General features: G+C 41.3%; 1 protein-coding gene across 2 annotated transcripts in view; it reads left to right on the forward strand.

Annotated features, from left to right (window-relative positions):
• PXYLP1 (2-phosphoxylose phosphatase 1) overlaps window positions 1-23,948 on the forward strand; it is a 111,879-nt gene that overhangs the window by 21,519 nt on the left and 66,412 nt on the right. The window contains exons 2-3 of one of the 2 annotated variants that reach the window (XM_060242182.1): window positions 11,459-11,616; window positions 16,657-16,788. In XM_060242182.1, the coding sequence (XP_060098165.1) occupies window positions 16,710-16,788 (79 nt within the window). In that variant the 5' untranslated portion in view covers window positions 11,459-11,616; window positions 16,657-16,709. The remainder of the gene's footprint in view (window positions 1-11,458; window positions 11,617-16,656; window positions 16,789-23,948) is intronic. The other variant, XM_060242180.1, reaches the window with a different exon arrangement.

Here is a 23,948-nt window from a genome sequence, read left to right on the forward strand (position 1 = left end):
ATATGGTTGCCAACCAGTTATCATGGAGTTCTAATAACATGGCATAGAGGCCAAAGCCTTTCCCTGATATTGTCTCTTGACACTAATATTCAGAGGTTTATTGTCTTTGGATATAGAGGGTTTCTTTTCATTACCATGGCAATACCTAATTTTTTTCAGATCCAATAGACCTGAATTGAAAAATACCAGCAAAAAAAATTGCACACCCCTAATTACCAGAGACAAAGTACAAGGTAGCAGGATCAGGATAAATCTCTGTTTGCTAAACAGGTCAGCTCACAAAGGGGTGGCAAGTAAGGTTCCTTCTACACCAGGCCTTACTCAGCATGTTCCTTTTATCTTTGCCTTTCATTGACTCATCCCCTGAGGGCCAGATGTTGCTCCTTATAGTCATGTTTACCTTCCTACAGGTGTGGGTCTTTTACTGTTTTCCTATTGGCTTGTCACTCTTGGTCCTGCAATGACTCTTCTCCAGGGATGAGTGCTGACCATTGCTGAGCAACCAAGCAGAGCGCCCCTGTGTCTCTCTTGAGCTGCCAAGTGCAGCCCAGATGTGACAGGGAAGTGTTCCCACTTCCCGGTGTTTTCCCCATTGGTCTGCTGCCGGATCTGTCTAGTGAGGTGGAGATTCTGTTAGTGTAGGGCCTGATTCTTGAGGATGTAAAGCCTGATTCTTGAGGATCTTTAGGATGTCCGTCTCTTTAGGGGGACTCCCATCTTCCTCCTCCGACTCAGATCCCTCGGGACGGTCGTCATCAGGTCTAGGTACACCCCGTTCATCCTCGTCCCCCAAGGGACAGTCGTCTCCTCTCTCACCAGGATTTCCACCGCCCCTGCCCCCTCGCACTGGCCTCGACAGGATGACCTTGTGATGTGCTGGTGCTTCATCCATCAAGGTTGTGGAGGGACACGGTGCTCACTTCTTAGGAGTGACGAACAGCTGTCGTATGTGCAATGGGGACCTGCGCCCCCCGACTCTCCGAGTCCCAACAATGTGCCAGGGGGGAGTCCGCACCTTGATTCCTTCGAGTGGATCAGTAGGTTCTCTGTTATCTGGTACTCTTTCAGCCATCCGGCTTAAAGTTGCCAGATCAGATGAACTCTTAATAAAAGATCAGTTCCAAAATGTCAAGCATGAGATTTCAAAATAACCAGTCCTTGGGTTTTGAAACAAAGTTTGGTTTACTGATAATCCATGTGGCTCAGTTGAGCTAGGTATTGGAACTGATACTTAGTAACAACAGAATACATGCTTTAAAATGGCACATCAAAGATTCTATAAACAATTCTACATTCACGTGTGAAATTCACACTCTAACTTTCTTATCTCTATTGCGGTTGGCGCATCCTGGGTCCAGGCCTCACTGGGCCTGGGAATGAGTCCCAGGAGGTCTTATCTTCAAAGAGGACAATCCTGCATTTGTTAGTAAAAGGGAAAGAAGCAATGGAGGGGTTCTGCTACTTTGATGTGCCTGAATCTAATTCATGATTAGTAACAATTCTATGATCTGACAATTATAGCAACTAGAAAATTCACAATGCTTGACATTTAGGATGTCCGTCTCTTTAGGGGGACTCCCATCTTCCTCTTTTGATTCATATCCCACGGGACAGTCGTCATCAGGTCTAGGTACACCCTGTTCATCCCCGTCCCCCAAGGGACAGTTGTCCCCTCTCTCACCGGGGTTTAAAAGTTTGTGTGAAACTCCCGTGGATTTCTCCTTCTTTTCCCTCTTGAGAGTTCCCCATTCCATCACCTTCCCTGTCTGTGGGCTTTCAGGCTGTATTGTACAAATTTAATTCCACCTTCCACCCCTGCCTTCACATTTGAACAAGTATAAGCAGATGCATTTAGAAGGGTAGCTGAAAAGCCTTAGTGTGTGCATTATTCATTGGATCTAAAGCTTATTTTAAGAGTGTTTCTGAAATTTTGTCTTCTGACTGCTTGATAGTGATGATATGTAGACTTTGTTGCTCTTTAAGGTGCTGCTGGGCTTGAATTTTTTTCTGCTGCTACAGACTAATGTGGCTTAAGTCCTAAAACTCTTCTCTTGGAAATATGTGTCAGTTATGCTAATGAAGAGTTAATAGTGGGCTTTTGAGTTTATATGTAGAAAATAGGGCTGCCAAGTCCAATTCAAGAAATAACTGGGGACTTTGGGTGTGGAGCCAGGAGACATTGGGGTGGAGCCAGGAGCAAGGGTGTGACAAGCATAATTGAACTCCAAGGGAGTTCTGGCCATCACATTTAAAGGGACAGCACACTTTTTAAAATGCCTTCCTTTTATAGGAAATAATGAAGGATAGGGGCACCTTCCTTTGGGGCTCATAGAATTGGACCCCCTGGTCCAATCATTTTGAAACATGAGGGATATTTTGGGGAGAGGCACGAGATGCTATACTGAAAATTTGGTGCCTCTACCTCAAAAAACAGTCCCCCCAGATCCCCCGATACCTCCAGATCAATTCCCCATTATATCCTATGAGAATCGATCTCCACATAGGGAATAATGAAGTGCCCAGCAGTCATTTCTTTTCCTCCCCCCCCACCCCAATTTCTGGCGTCTCTGAAGCGAGGGATTGGCATCTCTACTCACGAGTTGCTGCCAGCTTCTTCAAAGCAACACAGACACACCATCCAAAGAGGAAGCCTTTCTAATCAGAGACTGAAGCCTCTGGAGGTGGAAAGTCACATGGTGGCTGTGGGGGGAAGGGCTTCTCCCTGCTGGCCAGCTCACTGGGGGTGGGAAGGAGCCTGGGAAAGCAGAAGAACCCCCGCTGGGACCTGGGGATTGGCAAGCCTAGTAGAAAAGTTCAAGGGTCATGTAAGGATTTTTGAGGAAAGGCCATGCAGAACATAAGTCCTTGATCATAAGCATGACTAAGAAGTATATTGGTGGCTGAAAAGGAAGACAGAGAGAGCTTGAAGAGGAAAAGATTAGGAGATCTGTATTTGCAAGAATCCAATTACTAAATAATCCTTTCAAGCTATTCCATAATCCATGGCTCTGCTGCTTTAGAATTTATTCCTTTTTCAAAAAAAGCCAATATGGCTGGCTGTTTCATGCTTTTATAGACAATGCCACTTTTATGTCCTTTCACTGTGATATTTTAAATTATTCCTGAATTTTGAATACACTTTACAAACTTTTAGTAATTGGAATTATTTTGTCCATTCACATAGATTGTTGAAGGTATGTAACGAAGCTTGGAAAGTGTGGCATTTGTGGAAGTTAATATCTCGCCCCCCAATAATTAAATTATATTAACTATGCTTTACATCAACCATTTTACTGTATCTAGGAGTTGATCTGCCTTTTGTATCAGTACAGATAAGCTACATGCAACAGTTAAGATTCCCTTTTATATCCTGTCTTAAAATGAAAGAGCATCTTGCATGCCTTGGCAAGAGTGTTTTTATAGAACAAGAGTTAATTCTCAAGATATTTAGGAGAGAAAAGATAAGGCAGTTCAGGTGTTCTACTATTAATTTCCATTGTTAGAAAACCTGTTCATTTTGTTCCAGAATTCTTCCATAGATTCCATTCTTTCCCAAAATGCATGTATGCATGCACACATACAAAGTTGCATCTTTTCCTAGGCACTGGATTGATGTTTGGGGGGAATTGTTAGGATCTAAATATATGATTAAAAAAATAGTAAGCAGTAATTTCATTAGAAGAAGAAATAACCAATTACTGCTCGTGTTAATGTTACCTCTATTTTTATACATGAAAAGATTGCATAGATATCTCACAGACTGCACACTTTGCATTTCATGGCCTTTTGTCAACATTGTTCCCTTCTCACCTTAAATCTGTTTATGCATATATTTTGTCAACTGAGGAAATATATCTGATATAATAGGTTGCAACCCATAAAATCATATGCTACAATAAATCTTCTAAATCAAACAGGAGCCGGTAGCAACAGAAAAGCCTCCCTTCCCCCTCCCTGTCATCTCTGATTTGTGCTTAAACCTGCTCTTCACCATGTTGCCATCTCGTGAACAAGACAGAGAGGAGGCTGAATTGGGAAAGATGGAAGAAAAGGGTACCAGCCATGATGGAAACCATCGCTGCCCTCAACCAAAAGCCTGGTGAAAAATCTCTGCCCTACAGGCCCTGTAGAATTCCATTAAGTCCTGCAGGGCCCTGATGGTATTTGGCAGAAAGCCGTGGCTCTGGTCAAGGACAGACAGATATTTTGGGGCCAGGGATAACCAGATATTTTGGGGGCAGTGGAGCATAACACCCTCCTGGGGACATATCAGTGAAGACATCCCAAAGATATGCAGGCCCCCGACCACTCAAGGTCTTAAAGGTCAACACCAGAGCCTTGAAACTGACTTGGTACTCCACTGGAAGCCAGTGTAGCTGGCACGGTACAGATTGTATATGTGCTGTCCATGAGGACTTGCACCACTGCATTCTGGATCAGTTGAAGCTTCCAGGTCAGTCTCAAGGGCAGGCCAGCATAGAGCAGTTACAGTAGTCTAACCTGGATGTGAACATTGCATGGATTACCATGCCTGTGTCAGGGCATGTCAGGAAAGGGGCTAATTGCCGTGCTTGGCATAAGTGGAAGAATGCCAGCCTGCCAGTTTTCATGATCTGAACCTCCATAGAACAGTACTTTAACCCCAAATAAAATTAGATACTACACAGTTGTTGGCATTTTTTTGAGAAGTGGGGGAACACTCACCTTTATTTTTTGGGAGAGGAAAAAGAAATGAGGAAAGGGTCTTTGTGTATGGGGTGGGCATAGGGAGTTGATTTTGCTCCTCTACGCTTGAAAATTCATAGAAGATCAAGAAAACTTTAACTCTGTTGCCTGAATGTTTAGCTGCTATGAAATGTCAACACTTTTTGCATGCAGGTGGAGCAAAGTTTAACCTAGCAGATAAGAACTGTTTGTCCAGGTTTGTTATGACCTTGGTTTTCAGAAGGTTTTGTTAGAGCATTGGAACTAAATCCTCCCTTTCTATCAATATTGATACTGATGGTAAAAAACAAAGCTTTAAAAACAGTTTAAAACTTAAATGATACCTTTAAGAACACTGGAACTATGAGCTCAAACTGCTCCTCTTCATTGTTACTGAAAACTGGCTGGAGGGGAGAGATACAAGGCTAACAGAAGATCTCACACCAGTTCTCACATGAAGTGTGAATATTGAGCAAATGTATTATCACTCCCATATAGTTACCAAGCCACTTGAGCAATCAGATTACTAATGTCAGTTTAGATATTCCTGGAGCTCTGAGGTTCTGCCTGGGGAACGTTCAGGTTGGGGTGGGAAGGAAGTTCAAAGGAAAGATTTTTATGGCATCACAATCCCATTGAAGTTTCCATTTCCTCTTCAGGGACAGTTCACTGCAGGATGGAAATCAGTTGGCATTCTGGGAGAACCCCACCTTGCAGCTGATAAACCTGTCAGCAATGGATGTCGCCCTATGGGGTGCGACTTCTCCTTTTCCATCAGTGTTCTTAAAGCAGCTTCAACAGTTCCTCTTTGTTCCAGTTTGGTGAAATGGTTAAGTGCGTGGACTCTTACCCGGGAGAACCAGGTTTGATTCCCCACTCTTCCACTTGCAGCTGCTGGAATGACCTTGGGTCAGCCATAGCTCTCATAGGAGTTGTCCTTGAAGGGCAGCTGCTTGTAAGAGCTTTCTCAGCCCCACCTACTTCACGGGGTGTCTGTTGTGTGGGGGGGAAAGGTAAAGGCAATTGTGACCACTCTGAGATTGAGTATAGGGCGGGATATAAATCCAATATCGTCATCGTCTTCATTAGGGCTACTGAGGAGCAAAGATGAAAAAAGGCGTCACCTAGCTCTGAGATAGTCCTAGTGTCATTGTTGCTGTTTCATTAGGGACTAAAATAAACCAGGTAGATACAGTTCCCTCCACTATGTTTTTCAAAGAGTAAGGCAATGCTGAATTGCACTTGCTGGATCATTTTACAATTGTTGTACAAGGGCTTTTCATGGGCCTTGTGTCCTATGAGAGCCAGTTTGGTGTAGTGGTTAAGTGTGTGGACTCTTATCTGGGAGAACCAGGTTTGATTCTCCACTTCTCAATTTGCGGCTGCCGGAATGGCCTTGGGTCAGCCATAGCTCTTGCAGAGCTGTCCTTGAAAGGGCAGCTTCTGTCAGAGCTCTTTCAGCCCCACCCACCTCACAGGGTGGGTGGGAGGAGGGAAGTGGGTGGGTGGGAGCAGGGAAGTAAAGGCGATTGTGAGTGCTCTGAGATTCAGAGTATAGTGTCTGTGGTAGCAGAGTCAGTTTTTTTTTGGGGGGGGGCAGGCCCAGCTAGCTCCTTATTATCCGGATCAGATCTTGTCACATTGATCCATGCAACTGTCACCTCCTGATTACACTACTACAATTTGGTCTGTGTAGGGCTATCCTTTAAAATACTTTGGAAACTGCAGGTGGTCCAGAATGCAACTGCCAGGTTGCTGACTAGAACATCATGGTCAGCTCATATTACCCCAATTCTGCAGCAGCTGGACTGGCTACCAGTTAGTCTTTGGATCCAATTCAAGGTGTTAATGTTAACCTTTAAAACCCTTAGCAGTCTAGGACCCTCATACCTTTGGGACCAGCTCTCCCATTGCAGGGGTCAGGGGTGTCAAACATGCGGCCCGCGGGCCATCAGAGGGCTCCAATCAGGCCCTCCAGCAACTGGCTGTTATCTGCTTCATTCTCCCTTGCCTGCTGTGTTCGGTCACCATTTTGTGTTTCTCCCCAGCGATCAGTTGGCCAGCAAAGCAGACTTTCTTGGCTCCTTCCCTCTCCCCCTCCCTTTTCCCAAAGGGAGGAGGAGAGAGGAGGAACCTCAGCCAATGAAAGAACCTGACTCTATAGCTCTGCTGGGTGATTAAGTTTGCCAGACTCAATTAATCACCCTTCAGAGCTACTGAGCCAAGCCTTCCTTCCTTCCTGGCTAAGGCTCCTCCCTCTCCTTGTGCCCTGGGGAAAGGAAGGAAGGCACTCTAGCTTCCTTTGCCAAGTCTTCACCATCCGGAGAAATACAAAGGCTACTTTTCAGACTAACGACATTTTATTGAAGTTATGAGCTTTTTGCTTTGCTACAGAGAGGGAGGGAGGGAGGGAGATTTGTTGGGCTTGTTATGGATGCAGCTGGGTTCCCCTCATCTTTTTCATTGTATTCATGCTCTCCAGTCTTTCTCAATAGGAAAGTATGTGAACTATTTAGAAGAGAAATAATAACAAGTTAGCATTAGATTGAGTGGGAGCTCCAGGTGGGAGCACATACAGCTGCAAGAACTGCACTGACTGCCAATAGTATACCGGATTTGTTACAAGGTACTGGTTATTACCTTTAAAATCCTTTATGGCCGAGGACCTGCCTACCTGAAGGACCGTCTGTCCCCACATGTTCCCCAGAGGGTACTAAGATAGGGATCTCAACATCTTTTAGTGATCCCCAGGCCAAGATAGGTGAGACTGACGACTACCAAGAATTGTCCCTTCTCAGTAGTAGCCCCCCACTGGTGGAACCAGCTGCTGGAAGAGGTTAGGGCCTCGCGGGACCTCCCCCAGTTCTGCAAGGCCTGTAAAACCACAATCTTCTGGCTTGCTTTTAGCTGACCTTTGAGACCTATAACAGCAGGAGGAATCCAGGAAATACTGACGTGATCATAATTGAATAACACCGAAATGTTATTAGTACCAACCGTTTTAAATTGTTTTAATTAATTAATTGATTTTATTATTATCCATCTCTGGATGGAACAAAGTGCTTCTATAGACCGCTGGTTTTATCTTATCTTGTTTTATTAATTATGGTTTTAATTGTATTTGTAAATGTTTTAAATCAAATTGTATGAATTATTATGCTGTGAGCCGCCCTGAGACACTTCGGTGAGAAGGGCGGGATATAAGTCCACTAAATAAATAAATAAATAAATTATGAGGTACCAATGGTTAGTCTTTTATTGTTATTATGACTAATGTTGTAAGCTGCCTTGAGCCTGCCTTGGCGGGGAGGGCAGGGTATAAATTTAATAAACTAAACTAAACTAAACTAGTGCCCCAAAATTGGCTGCATAAGATCTTCCATAAACAGAAGCTATAATAAATTTGACTTAGCTCAAGTAGCTACCATGGTCTTTTTCTGGCATTTCCACTAGCTCTAACACAAGCAGAAATTTTGTTGTATCGAACTCTAAGCGGTCCCTACAGTATTGGCCAGGTTTCTGCAGATATGGAATAACATCTGAAAGAAATCTGATTCCAGTAGAAGAAGAAGAAGATACTGGATTTATATCCCGCCCTTCACTCCAAAGAGTCTCAGAGCGGCTCACAATCTCCTTTACCTTCCTCCCCCACAACAGACACCCTGTGAGGTGGGTGGGGCTGGAGAGGGCTCTCACAGCAGCTGCCCTTTCAAGGACAACCTCTGCCAGAGCTATGGCTGACCCAAGGCAATTCCAGCAAGTGCAAGTGGAGGAGTGGGGAATCAAACCCGGTTCTCCCAGATAACAGTCCGCACACTTAACCACTACACCAAACTGGCAGTAGTCAGTCTTCATATTAATGAGGGGTGGGTTGACCATTAAGGGCACTAGAAAAAGTTCTGGTGGGCTGAAGGTCCGGAGGCTGACTCCTGCTGAGGTTACCCTAGGGCTGTACTCTCCTCCTGAGCCCCCCCGACTCCAAGTGGATGGAGGCAGTGTGCAGGGATGGAGATGTCTGGCCCAGTTTTGCTTGCATGGTGCCGCTAGGGACAGGCCTGCTTGTTCTCCCTCCCTTGGGGCCAGAGTGGTCAGGGCTCTTTCCAGGGCTGTTTTTTCTCTCCCTGTCTGCTGCTGCTGTTAACTCTTGGTTTGTGTCACAAAAAGGATCTTTAAATATATATATTAAGTAAGGGAATTATTATTATGATTGATCATAAATTTATTTTTATCCATATTGGCAATATTTTTTTTTCAAACATTTGAATTCACGATCACTAGATACCTTAAGTTTGAAAGAGAATTTAAAGCATGTCTTTCCTTCAGAATTGCTATAGTCAGTTTAATCCCTCCAAACCTGAGATGTTGGGTATATTAAAAGCCTGTAATTCAGGTTTTTGGATTTTTAGTTGCGTCTGAAATTTTACACCCTATAATCTAGTCTGTTGTATTTGGATACATGTCTTTCCTGCCATACATTTTCTTCTGGTCATGTTGAAGAATATGTCCTATTTTTGTTTTAGGATCCTTCTGTAATAATTTACCAGACAAGGCAATGACCATGGCATATGGAATGAAAGGCTCTTTGTGACAGCCCATTTGTATCTATATTTCAGTTTCAATGACAAACATAAAATATAACAAAGATACTTGCAAATATATATATACACACACATACTCACTCACCATAATGTCAAAAAGAAAGGTAGCAGAGAAGTTGGAGAAGTAGTAGTGAGGACAGTGGGAATAAAGCACATGTTCTAGGAGTTTGGAAGCAAAGGTAGATGGGAAATAGGGTGGTGATTAGGAAGAGAAGATGAGCAGGAGAAATGGTGTGGTATGTTTGAATACAATAGAGAAGATGCCAGAAGAGAAAGCAAACATGTATTTGTATAGTAGAGAGAATGGCTTGTGATAGATTTCTAATGCATTTTTCATAGCCTTCATTTGAAATCCTCAGTGAAAGATTTTCATTAAAATTTGTATAAAGGTGCTTGAATTTCAACGATTTTTTGAACAACAGAAAGGTACACAACAATATAAGCACAGCTGGAAGTGTAGGGTTTACTCAGTGCTTTGCTATTGATAATTGTCTTCTGAAAGTGCTCCTTTGTGTTTTGCATTATCTTTTTACAAAATTGTACTATGAATATACTATTCACATCTTGCTTGGAGCCTCTTGTCTTTTGCTACTGTTTCAGAACACGCAGCAGAGCTGTGTTCTGTAACAACACAGCTGACCTAATTCCAGCATGATTTTTTTCCATATATGTTTGTACACAGCAAAATGCTAATCCATTGATGTTTCCCAGCTGTTTTATATGGATGCTGTCTCAGGTAAAGCTGGGGCAGCATCCGTGGGATTTCTCTTTGTTTGGTTTCAATATAAGAAAAGCATTTTTACAGTTGAAGTCTTGAAAGGCACCAGGGACCTCTTGACTTCAAGTCTGCTATTGCCCTCTTGGGGTATGTCAGTATGAGAAGGTGCAACTGCTGTCACAATACAAAACTCTGCTGAAGTGTGTGTCACTAGGGGAAATGGATATACAGTTATGCTTTCTGCTTTTCACCATCTGCAATGGGTTATGTGGTCACTGGGGCTGTGTTTATATCTCCAGCTTTGGTGGAGAGCTGTGCTTTCCCTCTTGCAATGGTGACTGTTCCTGTCTGCTGTTTCACTCACTCATATCATGGCAGTTTGCATCATTCTGATCTCCCACACCAGATAAGTACAGTAATTTTATAGAGGCAGACTTTGAAGAGTGCTATTGATTATTATGGAGACAAGACATTTTAATCAATTCATTTAAGCTGTCACAGTGATTCAGTGTAATGATGTGTTTACTCTCTACATGAGACAGGAGGCTGACTTTCTAAAGTGATGGTAAAAGGGGCTGATTCTAGTGATATAACTCCCCGTGGAACTAGCCAGACACTGGTGCTTAAAGTCTGAAAACTACTTACCCAGTAGTTAGACTGAATTTTGTGGGGGTTCTGCATGCTGAGCTCCATAGTCCTGGAGGTGCTTTCAGGAAGTTATCTTCATGTGATAAATTCAGATTGCATTGTTGGCTTTAAGCTCTCTCTACGGGAATGTGCAGTTCTACCATACAGAACAGCTTTTTGATATCTCTATGTAGGGGTAGAATTTATAGAATAGCCCTGACTGTACAACCTCTTTGGGTTCAATTTTTAAAATCCCCCTTTAAAAAAAAAGTTTGATTAGCAGAGATTGTCCTTGGATTTTAGCCCTATGTGATGTTTTACCTGTGCACAAGATACTTTGGTTAGTTCTGTATCTTGCACTGACATTATCTAGGAAAGGAAAAGGAAAGGAAAGGTCCCTTGTGCAAGCATCAGTCGTTTCTGACTTTGGGGTGACGTTGCTTTCACAACGTTTTCACGGCAAACTTTTTACAAGGTGGTTTGCCATTGCCTTCCCCAGTCATCTACACTTACCCTCCAGCAAACTGGGTACTCATTTTACCGACCTCAGAAGGATGGAAGGCTGAGTCAACCTTGGGCCGGCTACCTGAATCCAGCTTCCACCGGAATCGAACTCAGGTCGTGAGCAGAGAGTTCAGATCACAGTACTGCAGTACTGCTGCTTTACCACTCTGCGCCACGGGGCCATGGATAACAACATTATCTAACGTGATATTAATTGTTGCAATATATAAAGGGCTTTGTTTTTTAAAAGTGCAGTAGCCATATATAAAGTTGCACTGATTTCCCCTAATCTCCCCTTCTATTGCAGATGCCCATTAGGCTGTCTCTGAAGGATTTTTGAACACCTAACAGGAATTTTCATAAACAAGCAGAACTCCTGCCAAGCAAAAGCCTCCTTGTTTTCCAGTTTCTACTCTCCTTTTCGAAAGCACTACTGTACTTTTGTGGAGGAGAGGAAAACTGGAAGTAAGAAAACTCATTAAACACTGGAATTTATTTAAATATTCATATCCCACCTTCCCTTGTGGAAGTTATAATCTGCATTATGTTAGAGAATTATAGGTTTCATATTACTAGTACTTGATGAATTATAGGTTTCATATTACTAGTACTTCTCTCCTGTATCTAATCGGCAGCTCCCCTCCCCTTTCACAAATGTTTGGGAAGCTTGAGAGGGAAAGAGCAAGACAAGACTTCATATTGTTTAGGTAGGGAAGGGGGAGTGAATCTTGTTTGCAGTCAGGCTAAAACTTGAAGGAGCCTAGGTCCAACCCAGCTTTTTTTTTTTTTTTTATAATTGTGGTGGTCATGTTATGAGCATCCCAGTTTAAATCCAGTACATCAGTAACAGCTACTTCCCAGAATCTCTAGAAGCTGTGTGTACCCTTTATCTACAGTGTTGCTTCTGATGATGTAATTCATCTATGCTGCAACCCCAAGAACATGTTTTGATTGTTTAGTGGGTAGACAGTGTGCTGCTAGCAGGCCTCAGCCCTTTCTATGTGTGTATGTCCTATCCTGAAGGTAGCTGAGATAAGCAGCAAATAAAGTTAAAAGGTTCCTTTATGCTAACCATCATGAGAAGAGTCAGAGAAGCTGGGAACAGTCATAGTTTTTATGGAACAGCATCAGTGGTGCCACGTATTCTGATGGTGTTGCAGAACGACAGAATTGTGACTTCATATTTTAACAAGTTCCCTCTTTTGCCTTGCTTGTATATTGTCAGTGCTGTCAGAGGCTGTTGAGTTAGCTGGAGTCATATCCTCTGATGTGGCTCAGGTATGGGAAGAAAGAGAGCAATCCTTTAGAGTTCAGTTCTAGTGTTTTTATTTATGCTGCCTCTTTTGTTAGCATGGTGTTAAACCATTCTCAGAGGTGTGTCTATTTTAGCTCTGCAATGCTGCCAACATAAACTTGGGCCTTCTCACTTTTGTCTTGTTTGCTAGAAGTGTTATGGTTATTGCATTGTTAGGAACCACTGGCTGCAAAGGTAATGCTGTTCTGACATAAATCCACTACAGCAGCATAACATTGTGCTCCAGAGTTTAGCAGCAGATCATGTCCCTCATCAGTACCTATAATGCATGGATAACAATGTTCTATTAATGTATGAATGATTTGCTAGCTTAAAATCAGTTTAGCTATAGGAAGAGGTTTAAAATTTGTGCTGACTTATAGCATAGAAAGTACATTTGGCTGTTGTGATGCACTATAACCTGTTTCCTTATGTATTCCCACAGAGTTCTGTTGTCATTGATCCCTTGTAAGAAAGTTGAGTTTTGTTAGAGGCATAGTATAGGAAACTTGGAAATGTTATAGAAAAATTGAGGGGGTAGGGCAAAGGGCTCATGCAAATATTATTGGTTAACACTTTTGATGTCACAAAAATAATTGTTTACAGTCTTTAATCCTTCCACCTTTTTTCAGCTTCCCAAATACTATAGACTGTCTTAGGGTCCAAAAGGTTGTATCTCCAATTCCAACTGTGGGCATCATTTTTAACTATTGGTGTGCATTCTAATCTACCTGAGCTGAAAATATACCTGAAAATTACTTTATCAGTATTTTCCAGGTATATTTTGGTTTCCCAAATGTATCTAGGTTTTCTCAGGAAAACTGGGGGGAAATGCCAAGAAAAAAATCCCAGATATATGGAATTACCAGTAAAAATTAAAACAGTGGAAAGGCAGGTACAGTTTGCTCCCACCTTTCAGCTGTTTGTCAGGCTTCTACTGCAGTCTCTTTAAAGTATAAAGTATAAAGGGACTGCAGAAGACAGCCTGAGGATCCTGCTCTTGGGGCTGGCTTCTCAGGTAACCTGGTTTAAACTGAGCTGCAGGAGAAGCTGGCCCCAAAAGCTGCTGTGGAGCAATCCACTAGTCATGGCACAGCAGATTTTGGGGCCAGCTTCTCCTGCAGCTTGGTTAAATCATGCTTCAGGAGAAGCCAGCCTAGCCAGGTCTGCATATCGTAGAGAGAGACCTTCCTGCAGCATGAAGTTCCTTGGACCAGCTTCTCCTGCAGTGCAGTTTAAACCATGCTACAGGAGAAGCCAAGCCAGCCTCAGGATCAGGCTGGCTTAAAAAAAAAACCCTGGTATTTTTCTTCTTGGGCCTATTGACCTGAAAACAAAATTGGGATTTTGAAAAATCTTGGCTCCCAAAACCATACTGGTATTATGATCTAGGATTTCTCAGAAATACTGAATTTTTTTCATGTCCAGTAGACCCAAACTGAAAGATGCTGATTAAAAAAATGGCATACCCCTACTTTTAACTATTATATAAGTGAATTATGATGCAGGAAGCTACAGTTAAAAAAATGACATCTGCATATTTAAAACAGTTGAGCAGAGATAGCACAGCAATGGCATGTCTTCCACTCTGAACCCATAATGTGAATGAAGAAAGATCAATAAGTTGCTCTGTGATATTTGTGAGCTGTAATTTCTGGGAGGATATTATTTTCAGTACTGAAATTTTATAACTATAGCTATACTTCTCTGTGGGATAATACAGATAAAATGCTGCCTATTCTTTTAACCATTGTAAGGAGACTGAGACTATGTGCTCACAATGGTTGGTGGGATATTGTGTTCTCTCAATCTGTTCCCTCTCATATTTCTTATAGCTTCTCTGTGCATGGTTAATGACCCAGCTCAGATTTAACAAGAACTATGGTTTAATTAAACTGTGGTCAATCATTTGAGTGCAGGACACTGCCTGAATATGGTTAGCTAGAGTATGTCAGATCTGGATCTGATATTTATTTATTTATTTATTTAATGAACTTATATCCCGCCCTTCTCACCGAAGTGTCTCAGGGCGGCTCACAACATAATGATTCATACAATTCCATTTAAAACATTTACAGATACAATAAAAGCATAGTTAATAAAACAAGATAAAATAAAGCCAGCGGTCTATAAGAGCATTTTGTTCCATCCAAAGATGTTCCATCCAAGTATCAGTTAGGTGTTATAGGCCTGCCGGAAGAGGGCTGTCTTGCAGGCCCTGCGGAACTGCCCTATTGGCTTATCTGCTCTTGGTTTTAACAGTTATTTAATGGAACATATGAAATTGATTCCCCAGCCTAATCCTAATCTGTTTCCTGTTGCCACTTTGCATTCTTCCTGGTAACAGAGGCACTTTGTAAGAATTGTGTAACAGAAGGGCTCTCTTTATTCTTGTGCTAGGTTGTGCTAGGTTTCTGGTTACATTCTTGGTTCCTACCATGCCTAGTAAAAGCTGCACCAAGAGAAACTGAAGATTCTCAAAGAGGGTATACCATCTTCACAGAGTAGCTGGCTAACAGTAAGGGAGGTGGTGACTTTAACCTTGAGTGAGAACCTCAGTACAGGCCCAGATAGCAACTGGGTCTCTGTGAGATAGGTTGTGAAAAATGCCAAGGTCATGAAAACAGGATCTGAGTGGTCATCTTGCAACAAAGACTGGCTTCACAAACTGACTATAAGTAAAATAAACCATTATTTTGCTCTGCATTTGAATCCACTCTTTGCTTTAATTCATCTTAAACCTGTAACTAGCTTCTAACCATGGTTTTATACACTGGTTAGACTGAAGCCTGGCAAGTATCTGTGCCAGCATAAATATTAATCATATTAAAAAACAGTGAAACTTTTGCATGAGAAGGAAGAGCTAGGGATTGAAATTCGTAGCATAATCTTTGTTTTTCATTGTTAAGTGAAAGCTGACCTATTGGAACCTCATAGGGCATTCAAGACAAGAGGTGTTCACAGGTGGCTTGCCATTGCCTGCTTCTTCATAGCAAACTAGACTTCCTTAGTGGTCTTCCATCCAAGTACTAAGTGGGGCTGACCCCACTCTACTTTCAATATCTGGTAACATGGTACCATACCAATCCTTTAAAAATGGGCAAGGGGCAAGTGTTGTGTTTGCACTGGTACCACATCTTGTCTGCTTGGCATTGAAGCTTTTGTGAAAATAACCCTTCCCCCAAGACTGTGGTAGATTAGGGAAGCTTGAAAGAGCCAATTTGAATATCCAGACACTATGTCACTCTGGTTTCTTATATGTAAATAACCTTCATTGTGATATTATTCTGCAGTTGTTCCACGTTATGGCAGCGCTGGCACCTGATCTCATGAAAGCTAATATCAAGTAACATTTGAAAACAAATTGTATTGGCAGCCTTTATCGTAGTTGCTTATTGGGAACAATACCAAATCAATTAAGGATGGAATAATTACTTTTATTAGTTAGCATGCCACAGTTCTTCAGAATGCAATTTCTGCCTTGCTCTTCTATTTTAAGGTATTTAAACACTTTGTCAAAAGTGGAATTCATCCTCTTTGAACGTACTTGCAGATTAGTTTTTGCTTATTTTTTAATATTTTTGATTTGTCTACCATAATATTATTAATATCTTTACTAACCTGGAAGGAAAATTAGGTACATGTGGTATCAAGAAAAAGAGGATTGTCTTAAATTTGCATTCAGGTTAGCTACATACAGTAATTTGTATGGCTCTTGTTTCTCTCACAGCAAAAATATGGGGAACGGATGCACAAATAAAATTGTTTCTTTCTATCTTGCCTTTACAAGATGTCCTGCCATATAGTTGCTTCAGTTTGTCTTTGCCTTTTGGTGCCTTTCTCCTTTTCTAAGAAGCTGTATAACAAAAATAGAATTGCTGATCCCTCCAGAACAGGGTTTTTTTTGTGCAAAATTAAGAGCACTTAGGTAAAGAGCAATTAAATAAGAGTTTCCTAATTTTAAGACAAGCAAGTGTTTGCCCTAATTTACTTGCAATAGATATTCAGGGTTTTTTTTTTTAAAGAATGCAAGTCCTCAATTCCAGAGAATTAATATGATTCTGAAATAGACTGATTATTGATGAATATTCAGATTTGGTAACTTGCCTGAAATCATGCTGTCCTTCATATAGAATTTTGCTGCTTCTTAGAAGGGTGCATAATATATTGAGGTTCATCTCTAATGAATGTTTTATATTCTCTGTTGACAGAAAAGATTTGACTATGGAGATGAAACCATGAAGAAACAATAGAAAGAATAATAATGTTTTTCCGAAATCGTTTTGTGTTTTTGTTGGCCTTGGCAGCCTTATTAGCTTTTCTGAGCCTTAGCCTACAATTCTGTAAGTATATTTCATTCTTTTATAAATATCTTTTGTGGCTATGTCTTTTCAGTTTACAAAGTTGCTATTAATCTGGCCTACTTTGGCCCCAATATTTGTAGGCCTTATGTAGTTCAAATGAAATGCCAAGCTCTTTCTGAATAGCATCAGAAATTATTTCTGTTTTCACTATTTTCTAGTCCTTTGAGAGAGATCTGTAAGAAAAAACTTTAACCAAACTAATTACTTGTTTATTACTTTAATACTCTACCATGTTCTGTGGAACTGAAGTTTATGTACATGTTGTTCCTCAGAGGTGCTGATCAGATCTGGGGTTGCTTAATTTTACTAAGGTTTCCACATTATGCTTTCAAATTGTACCCCGTCATCAAGTACAATAATGATTTGGAGAAAGGATGACTCACTGTGTCTGTTCTGTTTGGATGCTTGATTGTGGATTAACAGGTATCTGACATTGTAATTCTCAGATAAAAAGACCCTCATTTCACATACTGCATGATCTGCGGTATGATGTGGTATAATAAAAGCTCTTTAGTGGGATCTTTAAAGTGGTTTTAAAAAAAACAGCTATTTATGTTCTGAAATAATAATTATATAAATATAATTCTTTACATTTAAGAGGCTTAACGTATCTTTAAGAAAATATGAAATTTCTAATATTTCTCCAGTAGCAGGGTATTTTTTTTTTTGCAGACTGGAACCACAGTAAATGTGAAAATGCATATACTGTCAAAGCATACCCAGAATGCTCTGTTGACTTCTGCTACCCAGAGGCAAGCTCCTTCCCCTCAGCTACCCTTCTCCTGAATCTTTGGGAATTTACACACATCACTCCTGCGTCACCAGCCTTGATGGTCAAAGGCTTGATGCCTTTGACCATTGCTAGATTACTGCCAGCTAGAGATTTCATCCTTGCATGCATGCCTGCTATGCGGGGTGGTTCTCTGGCTTGCCAGGCATGGGTGCTGTCACCATGATGTCCCCAACATTTGGTTTGATTGCTATAGATTCCTCTGGACTAAAGGGTGGGTACAGAGAAATAAACTTCAGTATCTGTCACGTTAGATTAACTAACAGCCCCTATTTTTCATGAGTTCCAGATAACATCTTTTTTGCTGTACCTATCTCTATATGGGATCTCCTTTTATAGTTAAAGTGATGCTATGGATTGCCTTTTCTTTATGGTACATTGATTATGCCAGTAGAGAAAAGTGATCCTATGTTGGTCTTAGCTGACAAAGGGTGTTAAAAAGGAAGGAACATATTTAACTCAGGGATAACTTTGATCTCATGAGCTTTACTCAAGACTTAGTTAAAACAGTTGTAAATGTTGCTGGTCTGAAACAACCGATCTGGTTTGTCCAGTTTTAACAACATTACATCAGTTATAAAAAGTCCTAATTGTTCAGTTCTGTAAATTACTGTAATAGAGAAAAAGAGGATGAATTTTAAAAGAACACTCTCATATCTGCTTTCCCTCTTGTGTGCAGGGTGAGTCAGCACCTCAGTTGATTAGACCAAATGGTATGGTAGCAGTGAAATGGGTCAAGGAGGCTTGCTTGACCTTTATTTTGTACATTTTACTCTTAAAAGCCCAGAATTTCCTTGGGATTTACTGTAGAGAATCTTTTATATGCAGACTTTATGTTTGTGCCCCAGAACCTAATAATGTAGACTGGGGGGGGGGGGGGTAAGAAAAAGCCCAGCAGGAACTCATTTGCATATCAGGCCACACCCCAGACATTACCATTGTTTCACACAGGGCTTTTTATAGAAAAAGCCCAGCAGGAACTCATCTGCATATTAGGCCACATCTCCTGACACCAAGCCAGCCAGAACTGCATTTCTGTGCTTTCCTGCTCAAAAAAAGCCCTGAATGTAGATATCTTGTTCTCAAAGTGAAGAGGGACCCCTGAATAATTAATGAAAGCCCCTATAATAATGAATGAAATATGTTTTTGGCTTCAAAAGAGAATGTCTGATGCAACATTTAAAGTAACTGTTAGAGGCCACACAGCCCAAATGAGTGTGGATAGAAGGTTGTAAAAAGTAGATAAAAGAGGCCCCTCTGAGAAGCTTCTGCTAAGCTGATAACGAAGAGGGACAGAGGAGTGGAAAATTACAGGAAGGTGGGGACATGTTGAGTAGATAAGCCTGGGGACTTGGCTACTTGTTTGGGGGTTGAATAAAAACGGTCTGTTGGAGAAGAACTTTAACTTAGTCATTTTGGGGCTTATGCTGACTAAGTTCTGCTTTGATGTCAGAGTAAAATAATTTCATACCAAGCAATCTGTGGGGCTCCATTAATTTCCTGCTACATTAAATGGTGGCATTGGCCTGGAAATAACGGGGTAAGGATTTTTCCTACCCCATGGATGACTGTATAACCGTCTGCCCTCCACCCTCATGGCAGGGAGAGTGGACTAGGTGCCACGGTCACATTTTTGATCGAGTCCAGCTCTCTCTGCCTGGTGGAGGGGGGTGACCGGTCAGCCAACCAAGATCCTGCGCCTGGTTGAACTGATGTGTTGAAGGAATTGAAAGATCTTCAGGATTGTGAGTATGATTGTCTGGGAATTCTGATTGCCTCTCCTTGGGAGAGAAGAAGGGTCTGATCACCCCTTGAGCTCTGTCTATTAGGCTCTGCTTTGGAGCTGAAGCACAGAAGCTAGGACCTGGGAGGATTTCTGTGGTGTGTGTGAAGGAGAGATGAAGCCTCTAAGCAAGAGGGATTTTCTCTTGTGTAGTTCCCAGTAGGGAGATCTCACTGGGTCATGAGAGAAAGGGAGTGTAAAGCCTCAGGGCTCCCTGCTGCCAGACCACTTACTGGCAGCTCCTGTTTTCTGTTTGAGAGCCAGTTTGGTGTAGTGATTAAGTGTGCAGACTCTTATCCAGGAGAACTGGGTTTGATAACCCACTCCTCCACTTGCACCTACCATAGGTCAGTCAAAGTTAACACAGAGCTTGTCCTTGAAAGGGCAACTTCTGGGAAAGCCCTTGCAGCCCCACCCACCTCACAGGGTGTTTATTGTGGGGGAGGGAAATAAAGGAGATGGTGAGCCGCTCTGAGACTCTTGAGTGGAGGACAGAATATAAATCCAATGTCGTTGTTTTCTTCTTCTGTTTTCCCTAGAAGTGTCTTGTCTAAATGTTTGGTGCCATGGGGAACTTAGAAGCCAGAATTCTGGGAAATGTTAGAGAATGGTAGTTCCACATGGGCAGGCAAGGCTCCTTTGTCCCTAAACCTCCGAAAAATCTAACTTTTGGATTTGAATGTCTTTTAGAATGGAGAGACCTGGCTTTGTAAGGTAGCAAAGAACAGAAGCGCAATGATTTGGACTAAAATTAGATGAGGCCAGTTCTCAGGGGGAGGCCTGGAGATCTCCTGGAATCACAGCACAAAGTTCCAAGCTGCAGACTTAGTTTTCTCTGCAGTGTAATGGAAGTTTGGTGTGAGTGAGAGTTCAGAGCCTGGTTCCCTTGGGATCTCATCTTTCTTTAGACTTCCATTTTTAGATCTCTAGCAATCTGTCCTGTCTAGATATGGCAACCCTATTCAGGAAATAAAACTAACTGCAGAGAATGTGGCCTTGCCCAAAAGATCAGGTCTCTGTTAGTGTGACAAAGTCTGCCACCTGTCTGGCCAAGGTGGGTCAGCAGACTTGCCAACTGATAGTCCAACACAGGTCCAAGGTCTGGTATTTCCCCCAGAAATACTAGGAAGGTAGGTTGCCACCAGAATGGATAAATCCCTTAGCACAGAGGCCCTAGTCAAGCCTCTGCCTATTAGGAAAACTCTAGAGAAAATCAAGCCACACCACTGCAGCAAGGGGTTCCCCAAGTCAGTTTTCACAAATTGATAGTAGATATTTCCAAAGGCTAGCGGATAAATTTGGCTCAGATTGTGGTGGCCCTGAAAGCAAATAACCACACAAATAAACTTAAAGAAAGTTTATTTTAGAAACTAGGCATGAAAGCATTGGTTTTAGTGAGTTGTTCAATAAAACTAGTTAACTGGGTATAAATTCAGAGAGCTAGATATTATCATACAGAGTTCAAATGTCCAGATGGAATCCAAGAATTTCCCCGAATGGAATTGCGTCAGGAGGCTGTTCAGCATAATAGGCTCTAGTCTAGGTTAGGCTAGGCAAAAAAATGTATTTATTATGTTATTTTTATGCATCCCAGACCCTCATGGTGTATCCAGTTAAGGCTATTCAGCTATTTTAGCACTAAAATTCAATTAGTGCATGGCTACTGCATTACAGTTAGAATTTAGGTTCAGCTCTTTTAAAATGCAGCCAGGATGCAAATTAAAAAAATACAATTTATTGCTATGATTGAGAGAGAGATTCAGAGAGTTGTCCCTTTATTTTCACCTTTAAAATGCCAGAACCAAATACCTTTGAGAAAGAGAGATTATACTAGTTTTGTTAAATATTTACTGCTTTAGTTCTATAAACTTTCAGGCTTAAGAAAAGACCTCTGAGCATGTACAGAGAGTGCCTAAATCAGCCCCAAATTGGAGCCTGGCTTAGGGAAGTTAAAGATTGCAAATTTGCAGTCCTCCTGCCCTTCCCCCACAAGAACACTGTGGCGCACAGTGTTAGAGCTGCAGTACTGCAGTCCTAAGCTCTGCTCATGACCTGAGTTCGATCCCCAGTGGAAGCAGGGTTTTCAGGTAGTCGGCTCCAGGTTGACTCAGCCTTTCATCCTTTTGAGGTTGGTAAAATGAGTACCCAGCTTTGCTGGGGGTGGGGAGTGTAGATGACTGGGGAAAGCAATGGCAAACCACCCCCCCCCCCCAAAAAAAAAAGTGTGCTGTGAAAACGTGAAGTTGTGAAGGCAACGTCACCCCAGAGTCGGAAACGATTGGTGCTTGCACAGGGGACTTTTCCCTTCCTGCCCTTCCCCCACTGGGAAGGAATGATAATTCTCTTCTCTTTACTCAATCTAAAATCTTTAACAGAACCAGAAAAGGGAAGAAATTTGGTCATTTGAAAATCTTAACTATGTGACTAAGTTGATGGAAAACGCCAGGTGTCATCTTTTTGACATGCAAATAAGGAAACACCCAGAGCTTGAATTCTTGCCTCTCATAATCAGAAAGAAAACCTTGTCCCTGATACGGTCTCCTTAAGAGAAGTAAATTGCCAGCATCTTTGCAAAGAGTCAAAGTTTTCTCTTTTGCAAGGAATTTATGTCCTAGCAACTTTCACTGGATTTTGGCTAGGAAAACTTTTGTAGACAATCTTTAGCTGTTTTAGGAAAGAAAAGACACTTAGCCAAATTTAGTCTTAATTGTAGAAATACAAAGTGTAAAATCTGAACCCCCACCACGCAGATATCTCATCACCTTCCCCATCTTGTGTTTATATATATGCCCCATGGTATCAAAGGGGGGAGGCAAAAATTGAGATATTTTTTTGAATTCTCATATTCTCCTGAATTTGGGACTAAAAGATACAAATTCAAACTTTTGAAATTCTTCAAGAATGTCTCCATAAACAAAATGAGTAGTCCTAAATGCCTGGAAGGAAGATGTATATATGTTAAAATAAGCAAGCCAGTTTGAAAGCTCCTTGGCTTGCTCAAAACACTACTATGTTTTGCAAGGGTGCCAGTCTCCAGGTGGAACCTGGAGATTACTCCCAAAAATATAATGTAATGCCCAGAACATTGGGGCTGGTGCTTCTGGGAGAGCGGGTGTCCAGGAGGGTGGACTGCATGCCTTGTAATCTTCGGGTTTGATTCAGATATTCAGAAATCTCCAGCCTGGACCTGGCATCCCAGAGTTCCACTTACAGCTAATCTTTCTCTGCTAGAGAAAAGACCCTGCCTGTAAACTGCCTTGAGCCAAGAGTTCTTCTAGATTAGAAGCTATTCCTCTGATAATTTCTTTCTTTTTTTGTTTTACCTTTTGAGTCTGAGAATATTCTTCTAGTGGCCGTTATCAGTTTCCTTTGTACTTAGACTTTGTAGTGTTAATTTAAAGGGAATACTTTCTCCTTTGTTTTAAAGAAATGGTGCACCTAACAGATCTCTTGTTAAGTTTTTAAATCTGAGATAATGGGTTAAAAGTTTTTATTTGCAATCTTGTGTTTATATGGAACATCTATTCTGCTAAAGCAATACGGTATCTAACCTTTTGGAAATTTTATTTCTCTTGTGATTTTGTTAAGTACATCTCATACCAGAAGCATGTGGTCTTCAGGTGTTGCATCTGGCAGTTTTTCTGTCTGTCTTCAGGCTGCTTCCCAATTTTTCATTCATTTGGATCTGGGGGTTCCTTTTGATGTTGGTACTGAGTTTTTGTTTTCTGAAAAAGAGCAGTGTTTTGAAGTTCTGCCTCACAAATTTTGGTTTCTGCAAGACCTCTTTTCATTTGAAGTTATAACGTGTTATAGAGGAACATCTGTGCCCTTCCTTGGGTGGAACTTCCCTCTCACTGTGCAGCTTCTCTCTTAAGTCTTGAGAAACTAATACTTTGTTTTACCAGTGATCCAGTTATTCTCAGTGTCATGTTTCTTATGGAAATACCTTTCTAGATTTGTTGGTAATTTAGTAGACAAGATTCCTGAAAACTCTTGGTCTTCATTGGAAATCTGGACTTTAATAAGGTTCTGCATTCCTCAAAATGTATATCTTCATTTGCTCTCTTGATGTCATTTATAGTTATGTTCCATCTATGAACTGCGCATATCAATCTTCTTATTCAGCTCCTCCATCTATAGTATCTTGTATTAACCAGAATTTGCCTTCCAGGATTATTTTGTTATATATGAAGAAAATCGGGATCTGCAATTCAAGTTTAGTGCATGCTCATTATTATATAGTAATTTTAAGAATTACTGGTATGTCTGCTAAGAATTGTTTGTTTAAGGATTAACTATTATTTGCTTTTAGGATTTTTGTTGTTAAAAGTTTGTTGACACCCACTCTTACAACTGTGTGAGACCCACAGAACAAATTTTGGATGAGCTGACATGGAGGAAGATGGGGTTCAGTGGGACTTGAACACCCCACTGAAGTCCAATGGTTTAAATTCTCTAATCCAGTTCTCTAATCATTTTGGGTCTGATCCCTCGCATACATGTATGTTAAAGCTGGTATTGTTTTATTTAGGCCTCAGTTTTGTTTTGTGTTTGTTTTTGTGGATA

Source organism: Heteronotia binoei, chromosome 6 (assembly GCF_032191835.1).
Source record: "Heteronotia binoei isolate CCM8104 ecotype False Entrance Well chromosome 6, APGP_CSIRO_Hbin_v1, whole genome shotgun sequence".
In the NCBI taxonomy this organism is placed as follows: Eukaryota; Metazoa; Chordata; class Lepidosauria; order Squamata; family Gekkonidae; genus Heteronotia; species Heteronotia binoei.